Source organism: Bufo bufo, chromosome 1 (assembly GCF_905171765.1).
Source record: "Bufo bufo chromosome 1, aBufBuf1.1, whole genome shotgun sequence".
Lineage (NCBI taxonomy): Eukaryota > Metazoa > Chordata > Amphibia > Anura > Bufonidae > Bufo > Bufo bufo.
This window is the reverse complement of record NC_053389.1, coordinates 810,501,426-810,528,806: the sequence shown is the minus strand read 5'-3', so window position 1 is coordinate 810,528,806 and position 27,381 is coordinate 810,501,426. Positions and strand designations below refer to the sequence as shown.

General features: G+C 48.1%; 1 protein-coding gene across 1 annotated transcript; it reads right to left on the bottom strand.

Annotated features, from left to right (window-relative positions):
* Positions 1-1,282: 1,282 nt before the first annotated feature.
* On the bottom strand, positions 1,283-27,251 carry CNTROB (centrobin, centriole duplication and spindle assembly protein). The gene is made up of 19 exons (XM_040415201.1): positions 27,131-27,251; positions 24,913-25,280; positions 22,579-22,666; positions 22,436-22,493; positions 22,041-22,185; positions 19,732-19,848; positions 17,478-17,594; positions 17,074-17,172; positions 16,787-16,993; positions 15,892-16,038; positions 8,382-8,515; positions 8,165-8,290; positions 7,606-7,747; positions 6,162-7,398; positions 3,036-3,175; positions 2,855-2,921; positions 2,694-2,748; positions 2,525-2,594; positions 1,283-2,436 (listed from the first exon to the last, which is right to left on the bottom strand). Exons 2-19 carry the CDS (start codon positions 25,267-25,269, stop codon positions 2,350-2,352), a joined length of 3,393 nt encoding a protein of 1,130 aa, XP_040271135.1. The 5' UTR covers positions 25,270-25,280; positions 27,131-27,251; the 3' UTR covers positions 1,283-2,349.
* Positions 27,252-27,381: the final 130 nt, after the last annotated feature.

Genomic DNA, 27,381 nt, shown 5'->3' with positions numbered 1-27,381 from the left:
TGTTGCCACTTACAAAGACCCATAACTTTTTTTTTATAATTTTTTCCACTGACATAGCTATTTTTACAGACAAGATATTTTTAATAGGACCAAACTCTATAGACCAGGGATCAGCGCCTATGAAACTACAACTCCCAGTATGCAAACATGCTAAGTTGTTCTTACTCCCCTAGAAGTGAACAGAGCATTCTGGGAGTTGTAGTTTCAGAGCAGTTGAAGCGCCGGAGGTTGCTGACCCCTGCAGAAGACCAAAGCTTAAAAAAAATAAAATACTGACAAGCAATCCATTATATAATGGCTATATAGCCATGACCCCAAACTGACTGTGACACCTAAGTGGTTAAACTGCTATAATCAGGGCTGGATCGGGAATTTGTCCCCATGTTCTGGGCAGGACCAAATTGACAGAAGGCAGGGCCAATAAAAAATAGGTGGGGCAATACCGATTGTGCCACAAAATACCACAGTGCAGCACAAAATACCTGCCCAGTACCTGCCTCGCTGTGGCGGCCAGCACCAGCTGCCACGTTACGTCCTCCTAGTCCAGTGGCCTCAGGACGGCAGTGCAGCTGAATTCCAGAGTCAGGAGGGGGAAAGTCATATCATTACTCACCTGACTGGCCGTCTTGAGGAGGCCCCCTTTACATAAGCCCACTGGGAAGGTTCCCTGTAGGGTCTATGGCCTGTTCTGATGTGATCACAATGGACAACTACAATAAGGCCTCATGCACACGACCGTTGTTTTGTTTCGCATCAGAGGCGCTTTTATTTGAGGCTGGCATGTGGACCTAATTCACTTCGATAGGGCCGCAAAAGATACGGACAGCACTCCGCGTGCTATCCTTATCCGTTGCTCTGTTCTGCAACCCTGCAAAAAAATAATAGAACATGGCCTATTCTTGTCCGTTTTGCAGACAAGAATAGGCATTTCTATCACAGGGGGGCGGGACATTCCGTTCCGCCAAAATGCAGTATGCACACGGCTGGTATCTATGTTTTGCGGATCCGAAAAACACGGCACGGTCACGTGCACGAGGCCTTATACACATAATTTAGCATTAAGGACTTAATGAGATCCAGTTGTAACACTCCAGTCAGTGGTCTGTCGATGGGGGTCAACTTCAAATGGGGGATACTCTCAGTTACGTCTCTCTTTATAGCACGTATAGAACAGAGGACAAAAGAAAAAAACCACATCATAGTAACTTTTCTTCACAAATAAACTTTATTTTTTTTCAAAAAATAATTTATACAAAATTAAATAATAAATATAGAAGGCAAACATCAGATACGACATAAAGAAAATAATGGCACAACATAAAGCTGCATTGCCTAAAGGCACAAACTGAGTGCAGGCCCCATTGACTGCTACTCCCAGGAGAAAGGCGCTGCACACGCATAAGATCGGATTCCATCTGCCTTACACCTGTGAACACACTGTAGGACAGAGTCGCACGTCCACCCATGTGAGACGTACTATTAACAAACACTCTGCTTCTAACATGAAAGTTCTAGAAGACTACACAACTTTGGAAGTCAATTGATTCTGTTATGCGATGGTGACATCACTAGTATCTTATACTCCAAAACTGTTTGGGCCAATTATCGGGAAGGAGTGTTTCTACAAACTCTTGCTCCCAATAACAGCCCTGTCTAACGGTGCCGCCGATCACCCAACCAACGAGCAGATGCTCATTCAATCACATAAACGTATTGCTGAGGTGGACATCTAAATCATCGTTTCTAGGCAGCTAATTGTGCCGCCAGAAACAATGATTCTCTACGAGGATGAGCAAGGCCAGCAATGGTTCCTCGTCCTCAGACAGTGGAGGGGACTGCAGTTCCCACCTTCTCTGATGAGCAGGCAATTATCGGGATAATCACCTGGTGTAAAATGGTTTTCCAGGATTAGAAAAACATGGCTTTCTTTCAGAAACCGCTCTACACTCGTCCATGGGTTGAGTCAGGTACTGAAGTTCAGCTCCATTTACGTGAATGATGATGAGCTGCAAAAATACACGTGTGGCACTGTTTTTGGAAGAAAGTAGCCATGTTTTTCTAATCCTAGCCTACTTCTTCATTACACGAACTCAGCACTTCATTACTATTTCATCCTCACAGGAGTATAGCGTAGAGATATGGAGGTATTTGGTCGGCTCTTGCTTTAGCTGTCTTCGTGCTGCTTGCGACATACATGAGATACTGTGGTCACCGGGACCCAACCAAACTCCTCCACACATTTTAATTCGTATATCATTTGTAAAAAACTTTCTCTTCCATAGTATCACTCCATCACAGGGGCAAAAAGTACTGAATATGCACGCAAAACCCTAGTGCGTAGCTCAAAACCTATTTCCAGACCCCAGCACGTCCTCCTCGCGAAGGGACTCTCTTCAGTGGTTTTTGTGGACCAGGACGACGTTGACTGGACAGTACCTAAAATGCGGAGAAGGAGGAGGGTAAGAAGGGCTGTAGAAGACAAGGTACAACATTTTAGTATCTTAGGATCTCTGAGACACTTTACTTCTTTCTTTACAGCATTTTTCTTGGGATTGGTGGGGAGCCCGGAGACCTCCTGCTCCTTCTCATCTGACCTGTAGAGATAGGCATGATAAAAGCTAGGGTGACGCGATAGAAGGAAACTATACAGCAGAGAGATAAAAACCTGTACTAATAATACAGAGTGAGATTACCTAGGAAGGGGCTGGTTTCCTCTGCTCTGTAGAGACTGGTAAAACTCAGTCACATCTAGGAGAAGAGAGTTATAAGTTGGGAACATGTGGCCAGAAGCACCACCACCTTTATGTATATACCCACCACCCTTACATCATACTTACTGTTGCAGTTCACTTACCAGGGTTAACCTGAAGCAGACCTTTATCCAGTTCGTTCAAGGGGTCACCTGGTGTCCGGTCAAGTAACTAAAAGGCAGAAAGGAAATGACCGTCTAAATGACGGAAGCACAGAGATACACTCTACCACCCCACCGTAATGTTCGCCATGATATCCATACATTAATGATAATGGACCCTTACCATGCGTATATAGTACTGAAGAATAGGATTTGGGGTGGCCTGGTCTCCCTTCTCCCAGTTTGATGGGGTATCTCTAGTGTTTATGGAGGATTTTTCATGAAAGGGGCGCTCTGGAGAAGTTTTGGGGAGAGTTGTGGACACTGAGGGAGAAGAAGAGAAGAGTCAGATACACGTATGAATGAACAGAGTGATCTCTTGATCTGGCCCCCCCATTGATGCACTAAAATCTCCTGCAGATGTTTCTGCTCATTAGTCTGACTCCCTGCCATGCCCCGTTAATAAATAATTTACCTACAGTCCTCTGCATTAACCTGTTCTTTCCCATGGTCAAACAGATTGTACTCTGAACACTGCGCAACAGAAGAAGCTTGAAGGCCATCTGTCAGCAGATTTGTACCTATGCATGTGCGCTTGGCACCTGTGTTGCTACAGAGCATGTAGGAGTATGGGCAACGTCCCCATTGCTCCGAGAGGCTTATTTGCGTATAATAAAACATCAGGTCCAAATCTGCTCACAGATGCCCCTTAAGTGAGACACTTCACTTGTGAACTCCTCTGGATATCAATGGTCAGATGAAGACACAACATCCTAAACTGATGGCCTTGAAGCTGGACAGAGGAGCTACAGAAAGTGAATGCAGGTGATGACTTCCTTAAAATGTGTTCTTCTGTATATATAAATATGCACTTAAAAAGGGGCTGTCCTCACATGGACAACATAGAAGAGGGTCACCCACTCAGGACATCTACCTCTAAGCCATAGGGGAGGCACTCTGAAGAGCAATCCTTGCTCTGAAGAACTCATAGTACCTTTGTATTGCATGGTCTCCCTTTCATTTTAACGGGCTGAGTGTAATTTGGAGAGAGACCATAGAAAGTATCACTGAAGAGTGAGCCTCTGTTAGACCATGCTATCATATGGCGTACATGTGCTGTAAGATTACTGATTTATGTGGGTGCTCTCCAGGTTACAGGCCTAGAGGGCAACCACGGTGCCCCAAGGCTTCTGCTAGACAGACCTCCTCATTGCTACAATCAGTTAGTGTCTGGGTTATTTTGGGACCTTTGGACCAGACATATTTTGGCTATTTTGGTATGGGTTACGCCTCATGAACACGACTATTTTGCACCCTTGCCTAGTCTGCACAAACCTGGATGTCATCTTTGTGATGTCTGCATCTGGTCATCACAAAGAAATTCGCTTTGTGACAAATTGCTTCATCACGAAGCCCTCTTCTTTGTACGTAGTGGTCGAAAAGACGGGGAATGGCGATTGCTACTCCGCCGCCCGTCATTGAAACCCTCAGATGCTGCGTTCGGCCCTGATCGCGGCATCTGAGATTAAAAATAAGGGCTTTCAGGGGTTAATCAGTGGGGGAATGAAATAAAAATAACACTCGCCTCATCCGTGTGAGCGTGAAAGGGCCGGCGTGGCCACCTTGAAGGAAGAGCCCACGTGAAATCTTGCATGGTGCGCAATGGCGTCATACGACACTGCGCACCAAATTTGTTTTAAAACACCATTTCATGCAAAATGGATTCGTTAGCACAAAGCACAAGGAAATTCAGCTTCGCGGAAAATCTAATTTTCCCTGAAGTTCGGATTCTTCAATTCGCTCAACCCTATCCGCATCTTTATGATCATTCCGCAAATTAAAGAAGATTCCTATTCTGGGTCGGAAAACGTGGCAGGCAATCAATGGTATCCATTTGTATAAGTGTCGGTCTGCACGGCGCTGGTCAGGAGACTTCCACGTTACCTCGGGGCTGCATATCCCCCCCCCCCCCCGCAAATCCTCTGTCTCTGCTTAGCCTGGATTTTCTATGGCCTGAAAACTGGAAGCATCCTGACCGACAAGGACTGTGATGTCATATCATACTATGCAGGAGCACGTTCACAGAGGGCATGGGGGAAGGTAAGTTCCTGACATCTTAGGCTTATTTGCCACCGTCTATCTGCAGCAGATTCTGATGTTCATCCTTTTCTCACCTCTCTCGTTAACAGAAATCCGCTCTCCATTGCACTGACTTTCTGGTGAGGCTTTAATAGACTTGTGGTTATACACAGTAGCCAATCAGAGGAGGAAGAAATGCTGGGGGGAGGAGAGAACAGCATCCAGAGCCAATAAGGAGACAGGAGGCGTGCTTCAGACTATATCAGACGCCCTGTAGGCACTGCAGCCAAGGCGTAGTCATAGATGCCAGCTCTGCCCTAAGCAACAAGCAGGCAATCACCCCCTACAGGTACTGACATATATTATTTTTATAACTGGACTTTAAATGTATAGAGGGGGTCAAGTTTGGCACAGATTAAGGGGGTGCTCTGCTTTGGACAATCTGTGTCGTACTGTGGTGGAACCAGGCAACGTTGAGTTTTCTTGCAGCAAAATTAAAGGGGTTTACACAGTCTCTAACCAGCAGGAGTTGACACCCCCCACCGCACCCAATCCATTGTTCTGCAGTAGCTCCGTTGTGTGTAGTGGACGGAGCTGGCTACTGCTGCACTGCCCCCACTTAAGTGGCTCCGTCCACATCTTGCAATGGACAGAGTTGTAGTTCCAGGGAGCCCCACCTCTATAGATGACAGAATAGTCAGTTTAGCATCCCTGATCAGGGGTGAACAAAGCGTACAGACAGGAAATATTTGCCCCCAAATCTCATGGAGATCACCTTAAGCTGAGCTTTATGGTCCAAAGCGGGTCTCCTTTCCACGAACAACAGACAATAAATTGGTTGCCCAAGAGACAAAGTTTAAAATCGTGCCAGAATGCCAATTTAAAATAAAAAATAAATCCTACCTTGCCGATCCACCACCGCTCTCTTTAAGACACTGCAAGATCCTCCCCCGGTTCTACTTCACAAACCGCAGGAAATAAGTCAATCGCTGCCAGAGATGGGTCACCTCTGCTGCCAGTGATTGGCCAAGCAGCCATTTCCTGCACGTCGAGAGGGACCAGGAAAGAGGCACCAGAAAGCAACAGAATTGGAGTGGAGGAGAATCGGAAAGGCAGGATTACTTTTTAAAGCCTCTATATCCGACTGCCTTGGCAACTCTGCTTGGGCCCAACTACCAATAAAGCTGGACAACTTGTAGGGGATATAGCCTACAACTGGGAACATACTCACCAGTGCCAGTCATGGTGCCATCTGGGTGTGGCTCCAAAGGGAAAAAGCCATGATGGCTGCTAAAGCTGTGACTCAGTTCTTCGACTTGCATGGGGTAGAAACTTTCTTCTGAGTCAGGGACTCTGTGACTTGGTTGGTGACCAGTTACTGGGTTCTCTTGATGTGCAGAAGGGTTTGTAAACTCACGACCGAGTCCTAGGAAAGATATCTTGGATATAGGGCTGAGGTTAGGAATAGTTAACGGAGCTCGATCTAGGCTAGGCTGCGTAACAGAGTGACTATATTCCTTCGACTGGCCGCTGCCACCATCGGTGGTCCGACTTCTATCTTCCTTGGTGTAATCATCGTTCTTGACAGTGGTACTGCGTCTTAAGTTATGACCACCAGTAAAAGAATATCCACCCATGCTCTCGAACTGGCTATTGCCAATATGACTGAAGATGTTTTTCTCTGACAATGGCGCTTGTCGGTTACTTCCCATCATGGACTGATGGATTCCATCGATTTGGTGGCCACTGCTATCTCTTGGCATATGTCTTGCCACAGAGTGACCACTAGCGTCAGTCCCAATAATAAAGTTGGTCATCTCTGGGTAGAACAAAGTTTGGCTTTTATCAGTCGTTAACTGACCATAGGGTTCCCATTGGCCACCAATATATTTCCTTACTGTGTCTCTAGCTATCATTTCCTGGAGTGTCTGGAGGTCACCGCTATTATATAGACTGGTAGCATCTGCTGTTCCTGGGGTTTTGACTGCTTGACCAATCTTACCACCCAACTGGGAATCATTAGGAATTGCTTGGCCTCCCATGACAGCTTTGCTACTCATGTGAGCTCCATCTCCCAAAAATCTGAGACTGGTCTCCTTTATAGAACTTGTCCCAATGTTGTCTTGGCTTCTTTCATCCGTAATTCGGCTGAAGTTAATTAAGTCTGAACCACTGCTATCTGTAAGATTTTTGCTGCCAACCTGGTTGTCTTCTAGATGTTGGCTACCACTGGCGACGCTCTGTAGGCCGCTCCTCTGAACATGTCCATCAGTCCCTTTACGCGAGCCACTACTTTCCTTCAGATGATGGCTGGTGACCCCAGTCAGGTTGTCAGCTCCAACTATCCCTTGCCTTGCATGGACACTGGTCTCCTCGCCATAGACACCTTCTCTTGTTAGTTGAGTCCACTGTTCAGAAGTCTCTGTCTTCTGATGGGATGCAGCAATCGAGGAGATCTCAGAGGGGACCTAAGTGAGATAAAACTGTCATAAATGCTTGGTTCAACATGTCAAATCTGCTAGTAAAAGGAATAGGGTCCCCCAGCAGCACAGAGTATATCAGAAGTGGTGTGAGCTGCATGTAACAGGACAGCGTAAGAAAGGGAATGGAGACAAGTTGGAGGCAACAGGGTCCCTCCATATCTGCTACCAAACAATTTCAAGAAGGACATGGACCTTGGCAGAGAGAACTCGTAGGGCCTGACTCCAGTGACTCTTCATAACGTCCTGAAGCTGGGACAACATTTCTGCTCTCTCACTCTCCAAACGGCGAAGGGACCAAGACAGCTCTAGGCAGCGCTCCTCTGAGCGAGACAGCCTTCAAAGAGAAAAGCAGAGAGGTTTTTACAGAGGTATTCCCATCTCATATATTTATGGAATATCCACAACATGCATCTCAATGTCTGAAAGGTCTAGAACGGGGCCTCCCCTGACCCTGTCCAGCCTGGATGTGACATCTTGCTCGGCTGTTTCTATAGGCCTGACCACCTCACCAAAGCTGGACGGGGTCAGGGTAGGCGCCCATTGTAAAGATAGGTGAGAATCTATAGTGGTGGGACTCGCAGATATCCGACCTTAGTGGCATATCCTGTGGATACTCCATACATGTCTGAGATGGTATAACCCATGAAATGAACTGAGAATTTATCTTGTAGGGAGTAATACAAACAAGACAGTTCCTTCTCCATAATGACAAAAGGGCAATGATGGGAGTACAGCCGGGTGACAGACTCACTTGAGTTCACAGTCCATGACGATCTCTCGGTGACGTCGTTCTCGCTCCTGTAATTCGGACTTAAACTGGGACATCTGGCTGCAGAGCTCTGCTTCGTGCTGAGAAGTCAGCTCCAGTAGCTGTTTCCTGAATGTCGTGAAGGAAGAGTTAAGACTCCAAGGATCCCCCCCGATCTCCTCATATACCAGCTGACATCTTCCAGCCCACCCTCAGGTACCTGTGCTGCTCCCGAACGGTGGACAAGTGCTGGGCGCTCTCTTCATGAAGCGCGCTCAGTCTCTCCGTGATCACCTCTTCCAGCCTCATTTTGTGTTCACTTTCAATCCGCACTTTTTCGGACTCGTTCCGTGCCTACGAAGAGAAGGGGTGCAAATAAAACAGGGGAAACTGCACAATTCACAGGAGGTTGTAACAGAATACATGTACCAAAAAAGGGATTAGAAAATGACCTGTTAAGTCAAGTTTTTAGGCTAGGTTTTTTTTTTGCATTTTTGATGAGTTTTATTTTTTTTATTTCTGAATTTCAATATCTATATAAAAACCTGCAATTTTCACACTGACCACTAGGCCTAAAATATGTTAAAAGGGAATGTGTCATCAGAAAATGGTCTATTGTTTAAATCACAATTTTAGTTTAAAATATTTTTAAAGAATTTTTGATGTTTTTTATTTTTTTTTATTTTCAGTGTCAATATATTTAAGCTAAAACCAAAAATCCTGCAGTTTTTTGCACTGGTCACAAAACCTAGCCATGGGCAAGTATAAATTCATGCACAACCTAGAAAATACGGAGAGACAAGCTCTTTCAACTCTCATACAGAAGAAAGACCTTGTCCTCAAACCAGCGGACAAGGGAGGGGCCTTGGTTGTCATGGACAAACATAAATATATAGACGAAATCAATCGTCAACTCTGTGATCAATCCGTATACATTAAATTATCTAAAGATCCTACTAAATCAGTGACAGAGAAAATACAATCAGTCCTACGACATTACCTTGGACTAGGAGTAATTGACGAGTCGATAGTGACCTTTTTATCCAAATCTAATCCCACTATGCCTGTTATCTATATACTACCCAAAGTACACAAGGATCTCTTGAATCCCCCAGGCCGACCAATAGTGGCCTCTACCGACTCGGTCCTTTCACCCCTATCCATTCTGCTGGAAAAAGTCCTTACTCCCATCATTAGAAGCACTAAATCATTCTTACTCGACACATCCTCCTTCTTAACTTTACTTGACAACCTACCCCCATTATCCACAAATACCCTCTTAGTCACATGGGACGTAGTAAGCCTATATACATCCATCCAACACTCAAAAGGCCTATATGCAGCTCGTAGACTACTTTCCTCACAGGACATACAACCCAGTTTAACTGACTTCTACATGGATCTACTTGAGCTCGTCCTATTGAATAACTTTTTCCTTTTCCAGGACAACTACGACTTACAACAACAGGGTACCGCTTTGGGGTCCAATGTGGCGCCTCCTTATGCAAATTCATATATGGCAGAATTTGAAGAGACTCATGTTTACCCACATCCACTCTTTACACAAGTACTCACATGGAAGCGTTACATTGACGATATTTTTTGCATATGGGATGGCCCATTGGACTCCTTACTGGAATTCCACACTTTCCTTAATTCCATCTACCCAGAATAACAATTCACCTTACACTATCACTCTGATTCTATTAACTTCCTTGACACCATGGTTACTAAACTTCCTACCGGTTCCCTCACTACAGATTTATACAGAAAATCAACAGATCGCAATAGCCTATTATACTTTTCCAGTTTCCACTCCTTAAATACCAAAAAGTCACTCCCACATTCTCAATTTGAACGGATACGCCGTATAGTTAAAACAGTCCCCCTTCAACAAACCAGAATAACAGAAATGAAACAGCGATTCCTAGCGCGGGGTTATCCACGACACCTTCTCCATGAAACAACCAAACTCAAATCAATTAAACAGACAGGAGTAGCCAATAGGATACCTTTTGTTCACACTTTTCATCCGAGTGTTAACAAAATAATCAACAGCATTAGGAACCACTGGCCCCTTTTACAAAAAGCCTACCAAGATATCAGTGATTTCAAAAATCCCATATTACCCTGTACACGCCGTCCCAAGAACCTACGGGACCTAATTGTGAAGGCTGACATAGGCCCGGCTAAGACCACCCTGAGACAAACATTCATGCAGAAACCAAAGACAGGAACCTTCCCCTGCATACATTGCTCCCAGTGCTCGAATGTACTAAAAGGACCCCAATTCCATCACCCACAGTCAGGCAAAAGCTTCCCGATTCGCGTTTTTTTTTACATGTCGTATACTTATTAAAATGTCCCTGTGGTAAGATATATGTAGGGGAAACAACCCAGAAAATACGCGATCAAGTTTGCCAGCACAAATCCAATATTAGACGCAAAAATCTACTACTCCCGGTACCAGCACATTTTGAATCAGCAGGCCACAATCTCTCGCAACTTAAATATCAAGTAATTGAACAGGTGACACCAAGTAGGAGGGGAGGTGACAGAATTAAACTGTTAAAAAAGAGGGAAGCATACTGGATTCATACACTTGACAGCCTGGAACCCAAGGGGTTAAATAGGGACTATGAAATTCACAGCCTTATCTGAATTACCAACTATTATGCATTATTAGATATCACGTCATGATACCCAACAGTCAGCATCCAATATGTCTTCCCTTCACCTAATACATGACATTTTTTATTCCGGTTCTTACTATATCCATAGACCCTCCTACGATAAGTCCACGAGGTCATATATCTCTAGATTATATATCATATTCTATATCTGTATATCTATATATGTGGTAGTATGTGGAAATACATTTTCCACCACAATCTCATGTATTCTGTTGTTCCTCTTTAGATGCATTAGTCACACTACCCTTCACAATATTGGGTCGTCCGTAGAATCCTTTTCACGTTATGGTATAGTTTCCTTTTTCATGTTATGGTATGTTACCTGTATATGTCTTATGTCTGTATGTCCGTATGTCATATACCATTATCATCTATCTATATTGATGTTTCTTATATCCTTTTATTTCACTCTCCCACTATACCCTTCCCCTATGTACGCCTGTCTTCATTCCATTATATCCTCTTATTTTGTACTTTCCCTCTGTACCAGTCATTGAGATTCCGCACGTTCCAGCTATCCCTTGTATTCCTGTGGAGGCTCAGAGCGAGGCTTGGTACGCACAAACACCGTTTGCGCATGCGCAACACTAACATCTCAAGTGAGGCTTGAGGTGCATCGGCATCGCATACACCGGATCTCATCCGGAAACAGGAGCGAGGCGTGACACGCACTGGAACCTAGTGCGCATGCGCCATGTCCCTTACCACCGGACGCGCTCTCTTAAATAAGGGCGCGCGTCCTGAAACTTCAGAGGCGCATTCCAGACAGTGCGATTGCACATCCACACAGACGCCTGTATCCTGGATATCTACCCCAAAGCCGCAGAAGGTAGGACATAATTCAACTGTATAGTGCTAACTGTGTATAGCCTTTTAGAATCGAATGACAATGTAATCCCTCCTGGATACCTAGCACATATCCATGCATTCTCATTACCCCATTTCCTGCCCTGCTCTCTCTCTCTCTCTCCCTCCCCCCCTCCTAAATCCCTCTCACTTATTCATGGATCCGCTGCTAACTGGACTTACCCCCAGTAGTTTTATACACCAGTGTTCTATTTCAATATAGGGACACTTGACTTTGACTTAAGTTCCGCCTAAACCATTTTATCACGATATTATATGCTTTCCACTCCTGTAACGCTGTTGATGCTCACGGACTCTTCAGTACACTATGGACTTCTGTTTATTTGAACATTATATGCCTTAACATGCCCTCATTGGAGATGGGACCGGATCACAATACCTGCACCTAGGATATGTCCGACCACGGACCGACAGGTGGACAAGATTACAGAACCCTCTGGACCTTGATTATTGCTTTATACCTGTGTGTCTTATTCCATGTCACTTGCCTTGGCACACTATATAAATATGTATATACAAGATTTGATTACATTATTTACTTTATTTTCCTTTCTTTTCCCTTTTTTGCTGTAGTCTGATGAAGGCCAATATATGGCAGAAACGTCATGAATTGTACACAGCCGCAAATGTCTATTAAAAGATTCCTTTTTTGCAACGCTATTGCTGGAGTTATATTATTGTTGAAACGGGGTGGCAACCCGACTTCCAGCGGCAAACGGACGGCAGAGTGCCACGAAGTTTTGCTTATACAAAGCCTAATATTAGACGCCACTTCTTGGTCTGTACAGATCACATTACTGCAGTTATCTGCTTATCTGTACACAGAGGTGATATCATTACAGGAAGGATTAGAATGACAGATAACACAGGACCCACCATTCACAGTAGATGGTTGTAGAGCTTCTCTATTCTTTCCTTGTACAATGTCCTCTTCACAGGTCACAGAGCAGGCCTAGAAAACTCTCCTATAGAAGTCCCTGAGGTCCTCTCCAGACCATTGTGCCTATGGGCCCATGCGGCTGCCGTAAAGCAATTCTCTAAACGCTGTTAAAGGGAGTCTGTCACCAGAATTTGCCCTTATGCACTGCTTACATAGCACTGAAGCATAACTATAGATCAGTCGAATGGTACCGTTGTGCTGTTGTTTTGATGTTCACCAGGGCCGAAAACGCAGTTTTGTTCTCACAAAAGTGAGTCCACCCCTCACATTTTTGTAATTATTTGGTTATACCTTTTCCTGGGACAACACTGAAGATCTGACCCTTTGACACAATGTACAGTAGTAGTCAGTGTACGGCTTGTATAACAGTGTCCATTTGGTGTGTCCTCAAAAATAACTCAACACACAGCCAACAAAAGTGAGTACACCCCTAAGTGAAAATGGCCAAATTGTACCCAATTAGCCATTTCCCCTCCCCGGTGTCATGTGACTTCTTAGTGTTACAAGGTGTCAGGTGTGAATCGGGAGCGGGTGTGTTACATTTGGTGTTATCGCTCTCACACTGGTCTCTGGAAGTTCTTCATGGCTCCTCGTGGCAAAGAACTCTCTGAGGATCTGAAAAAAAAATACTTTTTGCTCTACATAAAGATGGCCGAGGCTTTAAGAAGACCGCAGGCACCCTTAAACTGCGATGCAGCACGGTGGCCAAGACCATACATCGGGTTTACCAAGACAGGTTCCACTCAGAACAGGCCTCGCCATGGTCAACTAAAGAAGTTGAGTGCCCGTGCACAGCGTCATATCCAGAGGTTGTATGAGTGCTGCCAGTATTACCGCACAGGTTACAGGGGTGGTGGGGTCAGTGCTCAGAACATACGCCGCACACTACATCACATTGGTCTGCATGGCCGTCATCTCAGAAGGAAGCCTCTTCTATGTTGCACAAGAAAGCCTGCAATTTTACTGGATCCATGTCCTGTGCTCTGATGAGACCAAGATAAACTTGGTTCATAAATTTGGTTCAGATGGTGTCTCGTGTGTGTGTGTGTGTGGCGGCCACCAGGTGAGGAGTATAGAGACAAATGTATGTTGCCTACAGTCAAGCATGGTGGTGGATGTATCATGGTTTGGGGCTGCACGAGTGCTGCCGGCTGTGGGGAGCTACAGTTCATTGAGGGAACCATGAATGCCAACATGTCCTGTGCTATACTGAAGCAGAGCATCATCCCCTCCCTTCGGGAATCTGGGCCACAGGGCGATATTCCAACATGAGAACTACCCCAAACACCTCCAAGACGAACACTATCTTGTTAAAGAAATTGGGGGTAAGGGTGCTGGACTAGCCAAGCACGTCTCCAGACCTAAACCCTATTGAGCATCTGTGGGGCCTCCTCAAATGGAAGGTGGAGGAGCACAAGGTCTCTAACAACCACCAGCCCCGTGATGTCGTCATGGAGGAGGGAAGAGGATTCCAGTGACAACCTGTGAAGCTCTAGTGAACTCCATGCCCAAGAGAGTTAAGGCAGTGCCGGAAAATAATGGTGGTCAGACAAAATATTGACACTTTGGGCACAATTTGGCCATTCTCACTTAGGGGTGCACTCACTTTTGTTGCCAGAGGTTTAGACATTGATGGCTGTGTGTGGAGTTATTTTGAGGGCTCACCAAATTTACACTGTTATACAAGCCGTACACTGACTGCTGTACATTGTATCAAAGGGTCAGATCTTCAGTGTTGTCCCATGAAAATATTTCCAAAAATGTGAGGGGTGGAATCATGTATGAAAATAAGGGCTCGCAAGTGTCCAGGGGCAGCGTTCGGGCTGCTCTGCCGTCTTCTCGCATAACCCCTCCCCAGCCTGTTGCTTGGCCCGCCCTGTAAGCCTCTTACGTTATCCAGTGTGCTGGCCGAGATCCCCCCCCGACGCATGCGCACTGTGATGACCATTGTGGGCAGCAGCATCGTTCCATGCAGTGCGCATGCGCTGGCGGGATCTCGGCCAGCACACTGGATGACATAAGAGGCTTACAGGGCGGGCCAAGCAACAGGCTGGGGAGGGGTTATGTGAGAAGACGGCACTTACAGCCCGAACGCCGCCTCTGGCCGCGGTTTTGGCCCTGGTGAACATCCAAACTAAAAGAAAGAGGGTCCATTTGACTGACCGATAGTTACGAGTCAGTGCGATGTAAGGAGTGGATAAGGGCAAATTCTGGTGACAGACTCCCTTTATAAACAGGTCAGGAAAGATGGCCGCCCCCAAAATTATGTTCAGGGAATAGAATTTAAAAAAAATCTACAATCAGATAAATAAAATCACATTAGAAAATGACGTGTAACTGGTTTTTGGGGACACGCTTCCCTTAAAACTTCCTGTCTTTTGAGAGAGGAGCTACATGTCCCATAGAACAATGGACAGGAGGGGACCTACCTGACTTCTATGGGAGAGTTTTCTGGGCATGCTCTGTGACCTGTGCAGAGGTCAGGAGGGAGTAGATAAGCTGTGATATCACCTATGGTGAATGTTGGATCCGGTCTTATCTATAGAGAGGTGTTACTTGTCATTGTAATCCCGCCTGGGGTGGTAAGGCTAATGGCCAGTGTGAAAACTGCAGGATTATATCAATTCTACACTTACCAAAAATTCTAAAAAGGTTTAACATAAAAAGCGATCTAAACAATGATGATACATACCCTTTAAGGGTGATCTCTGGGAATGAGGATTCAAAATGGCTGCCAGCCACCTGTCCTAGAATGTGAGCAGGACTGGTTGTCTTTACTTGTAGAGCTGCCTAGATGATACGATCCTACCTATGATGTTCCATCATGGCTGAGTAGCCCGACAGGAACGCTCTCCAATGTGTAGCGCAGGGGTCGGCAACCTTCGGCATTCCAGATGTGATAAAACTACAACTCCCAGCATGCTCCGTTCACTTCTATGGGAGTTCTGAAAACAGCCGAGCAAGTGTGCATGGTGGGAGTCATAGTTTCACCGCAGCTGGTCCCTGGTGTAGTGTATGCAAGTGTGTAGCGAGGACCTACCTCATCACTCCCCTAGTGGAAGCAACCAGTCCTGCTCACCTTCTAGGACAGGTTGCTGGCAGCCATTTTTAACCATTCACAGAGAACCCCTTTAAGCTTATAACTGGGGAGAGAATGACAGAGGAATGGAGACACGAGCCAGGCCACAGTGACTACCTGTACCTGAAGAAGCATTGCAGTAGGTCCTTACCTTCTCGAGGTTCAGCTCCATATGCAGAGTGTCCGTTTCCCTGTGAGATGCCTGCAGCTCACGTTCCAAGCGCAGGACGTCACCCTGCAGGGCAGCGAGAGCCAGCTGCAACTGCTGAGACTTCTGGATCTCCTGCTGAGACAGCGCCTGCAGGAGGACGAGACTTGTGAACCAACCTCCAGCCTCACTAACTGGGTGGCGCTGTGTAGTTCCAGCACCTGCTTCCTGCGCCAGAGCTGATTGGCGGGGGTGCAGGGTGTCAGACCCCGCCAATCAAGGCCTTCAGTAATAAAATCCTGTCTATAGTCCACGAGTGCTACCGTCCAACCACAGTAAATGGCAGTTTTCCGACTACTCAAAGATCAGAAGAAAAAGGGAAGATGTGCTCATTGGAGCTCAGTGAGTCACGTGTCTTTAAAGGGGTTGGACTGTCATCAACCCCTCATCGGTGGGGTGAGACTTCCAGCTCTCCGACAGATCAGCTGTTTGAAGAGGACGTGGCGCCCCCTGCAGTCTTCTCACAGCTTACGAAGCACAGCGCTGTCCACTGTATAGTGGCTGTGCTCGGTATTGCAGCCCAGCCTCGTTCACTTGAATGGGACTGAGCTGCATATCGGCCATGTGACCGATGAATGTGATGTCGCTGGCCTAGGAAGAGGACGCAGCACTCACCAGAGTGTCAGGGCCTCAGGGGGTGCCAGGAGTCGGACCCCGCTGATCAGATATTGATGAACTATCCGGATAGGTCATCAATATTGTATTCCCAGAAAGCCCTTTAAGGACCACGGTCAGATCTGTGGTCTTATTATTAGGTGGCATTACTGTAGAAAAATGGACATATTTGGCTGGCAGGTTGGTAGGTGCATACTTGTGGAGAGGATTCTGGGACGGTTACCTTTTCCTTCTCCAGTTCTCTCATCCCCGCATCCTGCGCTCGCCTGCGCTCCTCCTGCAGCTCCTGCTCCCTCTCCTCCCAAGATCTCTGCTGTTCCTGCACACGGCGCTGCAGCGACTCCAGCTCTCGTCTCTCTTGCTCTCTAGCTTCCTCCGCTGCTTCCCGATCTGCCTGCATCTGAGACAGCCGAGCCTTCAGCTCATCAACCTGCAGGACATCGCACAATCAGACCACGGAGGAACTGAGCAGTTATCATGTCTGCACCAGGGTAAAGTCTCTGCCCTCACCCGTCTCTGCAGTTCTGTCTGCTCCTCCTTGGTGGCCTTCTTCTCCCGCTCCAATGACTCCAGGGCCTCGGCCAGTCGCTGCTCCACTTGTGTCAAGGTCTGGGGCATATGGGATATTGTGAAGAACATAGGCAGAAGTACAATAGTGACAACTCTTCCTGCTGATCATGAGATCAAAAGTAAAGCAGTACCACCAATGACCTAAAGAGTATATGGACAGCCTGACCATCCACTAACATCTCCCACCAAGTAGCAAGGGTTAAATGGTTTCTATGGTTGCAACCCCCCCCCCCCCCCCCCCCCATAGATGGTGGCTACACAAAGTGTCTGAGTTTCCCAACGTTGCCCATATCCCTTGTTAGGATCTCACTGCTTTGTCTAAAGTTGCCCAGAGTTTTCCTCACCTCTTGGTCTCTGGTCCGAGACTGTTCTGCCTCCTCCTTCTCCTGTCTGAAACGACGCACGGACTCTTCTCTCTGCTGTTCCTGCTGCTTCCAGCCCCCGACCACCAAGGCCAGAGTCTGAGGACATAAAGGTTTCTATGAATTCCGAGGACTGAGATTATATCCTCTCAGTTGGATTGTACAGATGATTTATGACGATTCAAGATTCACCATAAAAAGGATGCGGCAGTGACTCTACCATACAGAGCAGCTTGTGGGGAACTGCATCTACAGACCATCCCATCACCAAGGATATCTTCTGAACGGTCAATGTGGCCTCAGAAGAGGGGTTTCCACTAAAATTCCCAAACCAAATGACATAAGAAAGCTGACCCGACGCTCACAACTTCCTTAATTAAGCCTTGCTCACATCGTGTCAGATCTATACATTAGAAGTGTAAGTTGTCCACGTTCCTCCACATCTATTCTGCGTTGTATACATATTTATGTTGTGGTCCACAGCATAGGAAAGCGGAGCTACACTTGCCTACAGAAGTCCCAATGGAGGCTGAAAGGACAGTCTGCTGGGTGAATGGAGACACCCTCTGCCTACGCCAAATGTGCCCACAAGATGTGATGTGAACACAACCTTAACCGTAAGCCCGGAGACGTCAACCCAAAGGCCCTGAGAGATTTCACCCAGCAAACTGAAGCTTTACTTCTTGAAGGCCAAGTTTCAATTTACTTAGGTGCCATTAGGTCAAGTCGTTATAAGGGTCCAGTCACACAACCGTATGTAATTTGTGGTCTGCAAAATACAGATGATGTCCATGTTGCATCCCTTTTTTTTTTTGGGCTGACCCATTCACTTCAAATGGTCCGTGAACCCTGTTTTGTGGAACGGACATATGTGGATGTGTGTGCTTCCCGCATGTGTATGCCCGTTTTGCAAAAAGACGTCCTATACTTGGCAGAAGATGTGGTTCACTGACCCACTGAAGTCACTGGGTCCTCAAAAACGAACAGATGCAACACGGATGTCATCTGTGCTTTGCAGATCCGCGTTTTGTGGCCCGCAAAATACATATGGGCGTGTGAATGCCCCCTTATACAGTAGATAAATACACACGCAGTCCTGTGTACGGGGAACATGGAGGAAACCGTTATCCGAGGCAAAGTCCTTCACTGTCCTGGCAGCTACTGACAGATATTTGGAGCGGGGAGACAGGAGGAAAAACACGGAAAGACTGGTATCCTGGACACCTCGCGGCATGCTATTATCTTCCACTTCCATGTAGAAGTGCGAGATTAATTGTAAGCAGGTTGCCTCACAAGACCCTCCGGCTGTGGCCATCTTATGGAGAAGTCTTGGATGGAGATGGGTCAAGGCTTTACAGGGTGAATACACCAGCAGGTCGGATGCATCCCCTCTCCCACACGTTAGTGTCGTGGCGCAGGTGCATTTTACGTTTATTTGGTCAATGTGTTCTCGTTGTAGGGTAGGTTATACTTTATGGGGTGTCCTTTACTGATGACTTATCTTCAGGAAAGGAAGTCAATGGGGGTCCGCCACCCTCACCAATCAGCCATTTTGAGCGGACGCCAGAGACTATGAAGTATGCAGGGCTGGTGCGGTCCGTACACTGTACACTGGCTGGTGGTGATGCAGGGACTTGGACCACCACCACCCCAGGAGAAGTCGCTCTATCTGCAGCCCGTGATTACACACTTGAGGTTACGGGGGTTACATGGGTGATACTTCATGTGTAAATGAATACGGATATTTTTTAAAGGTCTTCTCTGGACATTTTATTTATACAAAATGTTTTCATCCGGGAAAATCGGCTGCGTACATGCCGTGTGTGAGCCTAGCCATAGGGGCGTGCCCTATCAGGTGTACATATGTATTTTCTGAGGAGTCGCTGTTGCCTCATAGACCATAGGACTGTGCTACAGAGATTCTCCTGACGCTACGTTCCCCAGGGGGTGGGTTTATAATCTTTCTGGTCCAGATTGACAATCCATTAAAGATTTTATCAAGGATAGCCCTCGTAGGGGTCATAATTTGCCGTTCCCTTGGCTATGCTCCAAAAATTGACTGGGAAATGGAGCTCCAAGTGCAGGGAATCGTGTATGTCCTTGACTATCTCTAGCATCTCAACTGACAAGCCCTATAAAGGGTTAAACCAGTACACGGGAGCTAGGCACGGCCACCCATGTATCGCCCCACAGGAGAGCGTCCCATGGTGGCCACGTGCCCACACCAGCCATTCACCTGGTCCAGCTGCTGGATCATACTGTCCTTCCTGCGGTCGGCCGCCAGCATCACCGACACCCTCTGCTGGAGCTCCAGCATCTCGTTCTGTAGGTTCTGGATGTGACGTTCCAGGTGCTGCAGAGGGAGACGCAGACAGCCATTAGGAAGGGGTGGGGGAGGGGGCGCTGGGTAATTAGAAGAAAGCCGAGCTGGTGGCCACCACGTGACCCGCTAACAGGATTACATCACAGAGGCTTAACCGCTGAGCCAGAGTCATGACAGATGACAGGAGGAGAGCGCAAGAGACAGCCAGAGGGAAAGAGAGAGACAGCCAGAGTCATGACAGATGACCAGTCACCGAGGGGAGGCGGGGGACAGCAGGAGAGCGCAAGAGACAGCCAGAGGGAAAGAGAGAGACAGCCAGAGATATTAGAGAGGTGAAGACTGAGGGAAGGTAAGAGACAGCTAGAGATGATAGAGGGAGAGAGGTAAAGAGAGAGACAGCTAGAGATAGTAGAGAGGTAAAGAGAGAGACAGCCAAAGGTAGACGAGAGGTGAAAACTGAGGGAAGGAGAGACAGCTAGAGAGAGGTGAAGACTGAGGGAAGGTGAGAGACAGCTAGAGATAGTAGAGAGGTAAAGACTGAGGGAAGGAGAGAGACAGCCAAAGGTAGACGAGAGGTAAAGACTGAGGGAAAGAGAGAGACAGCTAGAGATAGTAGAGAGGTAAAGACTGAGGGAAAGAGGGAGACAGCTAGAGATAGTAGAGAGGTAAAGACTGAGGGAAAGAGAGAGACAGCTAGAGATAGTAGAGAGGTAAAGACTGAGGGAAGGAGAGAGACAGCCAGAGGTAGTAGAGAGGTAAAGACTGAGGGAAAGAGAGAGACAGCTAGAGATAGTAGAGAGGTAAAGACTGAGGGAAAGAGGGAGACAGCTAGAGATAATAGAGAGGTAAAGACTGAGGGAAGGAGAGAGACAGCCAGAGATAGTAGAGAGGTAAAGACTGAGGGAAAGAGAGAGACAGCCAAAGGTAGACGAGAGGTAAAGACTGAGGGAAAGAGAGAGACAGCTAGAGATAGTAGAGAGGTAAAGACTGAGGGAAGGAGAGAGACAGCCAGAGATAGTAGAGAGGTAAAGACTGAGGGAAGGTAAGAGACATCTAGAGATAGAAGAGAGGTAAAGACTGAGGGAAGGAGAGAGACAGCTAGAGATAGAAGAGAGGTAAAGACTGAGGGAAGGTAAGAGACAGCTAGAGATGATAGAGGGAGAAAGTTAAAGACTGAGGGAAAGAGAGAGACAGCCAAAGGTAGACGAGAGGTAAAGACTGAGGGAAACAGAGAGACAGCCAAAAGGTAGACGAGAGGTAAATACTGAGGGAAGGAGAGAGACAGCTAGCAACAGAAGAGAGGTAAAGACTGAGGGAAGCTAAGAGACAGCTAGAGATGGCAGCGGGAGAGAGGTAAAGAGCAAGGGAAAGAGAGAGACATCTAGAGATAGTAGAGAAGCAAACACCAAGGGAAGGGAAGAGACAGCTAGAGATAGATGAGAAGTAAAGACTGAGGAAAAGAGAGACAGCTAGAGATAGTAGAGGGAGAGAGGTAAAGAGTGAGGGAAAGAGAGAGATAGGGTTAGAGAAAAAAGAGGCAGGAGAGAAAACCACTAGAGAAAAGGAGCGGATAGCTAGAAAAATAAAGAGAACTGGAGAGAAAAAAAAACTTAAACACAGAAAGAGACAGCCAGAGGAAGAAAGGGTAAAGGCGGCTTCACATCAGCGTTATGGATTCCGTTTTTGTTTTCCATTATAACATGGTTATAATGGAAAATAACGGAATCCAGAGGACGGAAGTGATAAAGGAAGCCTTTAAGAGACATTCCGTTTTGATCCGTCTGCTTTCCGTTAAGTCCTGTCGACAGTACAGAAAACAAAGTCCTACATAACGGGAACCAGACGGATCCGTTCTGCTGCCCATAGATGTCTATTATGAAGGATCAAAACGGAATCCATAACGCTGATGTGAACGCGCCCTAAGGGGTAAAGAGTGAGGGAAGAAGAGAGAGACAGACAGCTAAAAGAACACAACCAGAGGGAAGGAGAGGCCGCTAGAGAGAAAAAAAAAAAAAAAGAGAGCGAGGAAGTGAAGAGTTAGGTAAAGAAACGAGAAGAGAAAGAGAGACAGCAAGAGAAAAATAAGAAAGGGAAAAAGGGCAGAGAGTGTGAGAGAGAAAGTAAAAAAAGTAAAGAGATACAAATAGAGAGATGCAAAGGGCGCTAAAGACTGACTGAGAAGATGACACACCTCGTGGGCCCGGAGGACAGGCAGACAGTACCTTGCGTCGTGTCGTCTCTTTCTCCAGGGCTTCTCTCAGATGTAGGTCGGGCGGAGGAGCATTATACAGGGTGGAATAGCGAGGGAAGAGACCCTCCAAGCCAGCGAGAGACAAGGGTGGAGAGAGGTCCCGGTCAGGACGGGCGCTGGGAGCAGAGAGAAGTACATTACTCACAGTACATTACCAAGACCATTTATAGTAGCAGACATGGAGCCCATTGACCACACAAGCCCCGCCACGTGCCCCTCTCCCCCCCAAGGGGTACTTGGCTGACACGTTGGACACACACTCTTCTTTATAGGAAGGGGGTTGTGAGAGTTCCCCTCCTCTTCCCCTCCATACAGGGGGTGAACCATGTGTAGAGAACCATGGCGAGCACACATGACCTCATGTACCTGAGCAGGGTGCTGGTGGTGTCACTCTGCTGCTCCAGTCTCTTTTCGGGGGACGCCCCTGCGGGAAGGAAATGACAGGATAGAGGAGAACCGTAGGTGGAAGAGGAAGCTTCATGTCTGCTGTCTGTCCACGTTCCACTCACCGCGTGAGGTCACTGAGCTGCCCAGGGCGAGCATGTTCTTCAGGTGGCACCGCAGGGACTCCATCTGGGAGATGTATGGAGAGGGCTCCTGTAGAGTCAAACAATGAGCCAGGCAAGGGGGTAATTAAAAAAGGAAACCCCTCCCACCCTTCATCTGATGTATTAGGTTACAGTGACCTCACGGAGAGGAGAACACTATGAAGGACCTCGTTCTATCAGCCAGACCATCCGCTCCAGCTCTGGAGGACTTTGAACAGTGGTCTATTTATTTGAATGACTTAAAAGGAGCAGGATGGGGATAGATCTTCTTTTAGACCTATGTACCCATGAGCAGGACCACAAGGCTCCCACCATGGCACCACCGAGAGGGCTGCGTCAGACCAGTCTGGCAACGGTCTGGCTCTCTGCTAAGGAGATAATCGGGATGGGGACCCGATCATTATTATTTTCCCTTATAACATGGTTATAAGGGAAAATAATAGCATTCTTAATACAGAATGCATAGTACAATAGGGCTGGAGGGGTTAAAAAAAATAATAAACAAATTTAACTCGCCTTAATCCACTTGGTCGCGTAGCGGATGTCCTCTTCTTTCTTCAGGACCTGGCCAAAGGACCTTTGATAACGTCACTGCGCTCATCACATGGTCCATCACCATGGTGATGGACCATGTGATGAGCGCAGTGACGTCATCAAAGGTCCTTTACCCAGGTCCTGAAGAAAGAAGAGGAGATCCGCTACGCGACCAAGTGGATGAGGTGAGTTAAATTTGTTTATTATTTTTGACCCCTCAATGGACATTTTACTAAGCATTCTGTATTAAGAATGAGATTATAACCATGTTATAAGGGAAAATAATAAAATCTACACAACACCGATCCCAAGCCCGAACTTCTGTGAAGAAGTCCTGGTTCGGGTCTGGGTACCAAACATGCTGATTTTTCTCACGCACGTGCAAAACGCATTAAAACGCTTTGCACTCGCGCAGAAAAATCGTGCATTTTCCCGCGACGCACCCGCATCCTATCCGGCGACGACTGTGTGAAAGAGTCCTAGGTAAGTCAGGAGATCACAGGGGTGGGGGTCAGCCAGGGTTGTCCTCTGGTACCGACATATGTCATAGACTTCCAGTGCTCTATGATTATATAAGCTAAGAGATGTCCAGGACAAGGGTTCCACCGACCCCGAGACACATGAGACCACTTCTCAGTGGACTTACCCTTTACGTAGTCAGTGAAATGTAAAGAAGCACTCCGGGATTTGTGGAGGGGGAGAACTAACCACCACAAATGGTGATGTGATGTGTAAAGTTCTCCTGTTCTTCCTCTTCTGTATCACAAGTCCCCCTACTCTGACTACCCACCAACTCACCGGAGGTCAGTCTCCTCTCGTGTCCCCAACTTCTGGAGGACTACAGTCCAACAAGTCCCTCCCTGCATCTCCTGTCCTCCTCTGCTAGAGCGGCTAGCTGTGCATTGACTCTCACCATGGGAATTGTAGTTTTCTTCTCTCGGCGGGACTCTGCGTTAGCCGCTTACAACCCTCACCAGTGAGGACAAGATGGCGGGCAGACAGTTTTGGAAACTAGGCATTGGGAAGATGGAGTTGAAATAAGCAGTACTTTGGTCTATGCTCAACCCAGAGTGGTTCTTTAAAGGGTTCTTCCCAGCTTCTTCCTCACTAGGATAGGGCATGACTTTATGACCTGTGGGGGTCTGGACTCTGGGACCACCACTGATCCTAAGAATGATAGGGGTGCAGTGCTGGTTTAGTGTTGCGTCCCCGTAAACATCAGCCAGGTGGGCAGGAGCGTGGATGAGGATGCTGAGCTGAACCAGCACTGCAGCCCCTTCATTCTTAGGATGGGTGGTGGTCCCAGAGTTCAGACCCCAACAGATCCTAAAGTGATGGCCTAACCTATTGAGATTCCATCGCTCCGTAACATGAGAATGCCCCTTTAACCACTGAGGAAATTAAAAGCTTTGTCTCCTTTATCTGCTTGCAGTCAGTGAATGGAAATAATACCCTGCACCTGTGGAGACCAACATAATCTCAAGGATGGACATCAACTTTCTCAGATTTTTTACTCCAGAGAGGGTAAGACGTAGAACAATGAAACATCATGGACAATGTGCTGGGGGAAGCATCATGAAGATAAGAAGAGTAGCAATGCCCTCTAGAGGCACCAGGCGGCACAGGTGACACAACGCACATCAGATGCAACCTACAAGTATGAAATAAATAATGCATAGACATGGTGGCCCTATCGTACTATAGGCGCTTGGAGGCTGCCTCCCGTCCCTCACGTGCCTGACTGGTGGAAGGGGGTCGTACCTTTCTCTCAGATGCCTCCACACCTTCCTGGAGCCTCCGGGACAATTCATCAGCTAGGTCCTCCACCTCAGAAGTCATGGTGGAACTTTGGTCCAGCTCTGTTCTTACCCAGGCTCTGTGGATCTCCTTTTCTTCATCCACTTCTTGGCTGCGTCTCAAGGAGGCATAGAGCTGAGCCGTTACCTCGGAGGAGGCGGCGCGTCGGAGGGAAGCGGAGGGTGAAGGGAGGAGAGGAGGAGGAGGAGAGGAAAGATCGGCGCGGGAGAGGTGTGGAGATGTAGGAGAAGACAGGGGAAGCGGCTCGATGCCGCTGAGGAGGGAAGCGTCCTGGAGGGAGAAGGCATGAGGAAGAGCCATGAAGGAGGAAGCTGGAGGAGAGAGGAGGAAGAACATGGAGTCAGGACACCACAGAAGAAGTATCTGACCCGTCCAACATTAGAGGGGATCGGGGTGAGCACCAGAAGGGTAACTCTCAACTATGGAGGACATAGAGGTCTGAAATATCAGGGACCCATACATTTCCAACATTTTTATACTGATGAGCTGTCCTAAGGATAGGTCATTAGTATCTGATAGGTGGGGGCTCTGCTCCTGAGACCCCTCGCCCATCAGAAGAGGCTGCGGCACTCCAATGAGACCACCAGAGACGTCACGTTCATTGGTCACACCACGTAGGAGCAGCTCAGTCCCAGAGGATGAGCATCAACTGCAATACCCAGCTCAGCCACCACGCAATGGACGGCGCTGTGCTTGGTGGGCTTAGAGGAGGCCACTGTGTGTACCGGCGGACGGCCACAACCACCTCAAACAGCTGATCAGTGTCGGGAGTCGTAACCCCACCCGTCACATACTGATGACCTAAAAATCTGGGACAACACCTTTACAGAGGACCAGCCCCCTTCCCTGACGTGTCTGGCTGCTTGCATTCCCTGAGAGGAGGAGGAGGAGCGGGGAGCCAGGAGGAGGAGCGGGGAGCCAGGAGGAGGAGCGGGGAGCCGAGAGGAGGAGGAGGAGCGGGGAGCCGAGAGGAGGAGGAGGAGCCGAGAGGAGGAGGAGGGGGAGCGGGGAGCCGAGAGGAGGAGGAGGGGGAGCGGGGAGCCGAGAGGAGGAGGAGGAGCGGGGAGCCGAGAGGAGGAGCGGGGAGCCGAGAGGAGGAGCGGGGAGCCGAGAGGAGGAGCGGGGAGCGGGGAGCCGAGAGGAGGAGGAGGAGCGGGGAGCCGAGAGGAGGAGGAGGAGCGGGGAGCCGAGAGGAGGAGGAGGAGGAGGAGCGGGGAGCCGAGAGGAGGAGGAGGAGGAGGAGCGGGGAGCCGAGAGGAGGAGGAGGAGGAGGAGCGGGGAGCCGAGAGGAGGAGGAGGAGGAGGAGCGGGGAGCCGAGAGGAGGAGGAGCGGGGAGCCGAGAGGAGGAGGAGCGGGGAGCCGAGAGGAGGAGGAGGAGGAGCGGGGAGCCGGCAGGGTTACTGATAATACAACCGTCTGCATCCGTTATGAACTCTATTGAAAGTCAATGCGGGAACAGATCCGTTTTCTATTGTGTCAGAAAAAAACGGATCGGTGCCCATAGACTTGCATTGTGGGTCATGACAGATCCGTTTTGCTCTGCATCACAGGACGAAAAGTAAACGGCAGCACGCTGCTCTCCGGTGTGAGACGGGAACGGCAGGCATTCTGGAGCGCTCCGTTCTGTTCAGTTACGTTTTGTCCCCATTGACAATGAAGTTATTTTTTTTACCGGTCTGGAGACCCTATGACGGATCTCAATACCGGAAGATAGACACGCCAGTGTGAATGTAGACTAACGTATACATTATACAACAATAGAATAAAGTATACTTTTTCCCGGGCTGTGCAGGACACAAGGACGCGGTACGCTGCATGAAACATGCCGTGAGCCCCCCTCGTTCCTGTACAGCCACAGGTCGGACACTGATCTATCCGGAGGATGGTCACCACCTCTGGACCTTAAAGGGGGGCTCCAGCCGCACTGATTTCTGACAGGCTCTGGAGACCCCAGACGCGAGGCCGCGCTGTACGTAGAAATCTACGCGGGGGTGCCCTGAGACCGCCAGAGCGACCTCTGATCATGTGATCTGTAGTTGAGCAGAAAAAAAAACCGCACAACTATCGCATCTCACGTGACCTTAAAGGGGGGGCTGCAGACCAGGAGCCCAGCGCCATGTAACAATCTATCATACGATATAATGGAGGAGCTGCACTCACATCAGTCCCTGAGCCGCCGCCGTCTCCAAACGTCTTCTGGCTTTGAACCCCGCTCCCAGGGCCGCCGTGTGACGTCACTCGTCCGCGCCCCCCCAGCCAACGGATTCACCATGGCAACAGTCGCTCCGGTGTAACGTGAGATTGCCCTACCTCCTAACTTCCGGTCGCACCGCTGATGACCCGAGGAGGCGGTCCTGAGTTTTGACAGGTTATGGAAAACACTGGGACACTGCGCATGCGCCGGAGAGCCT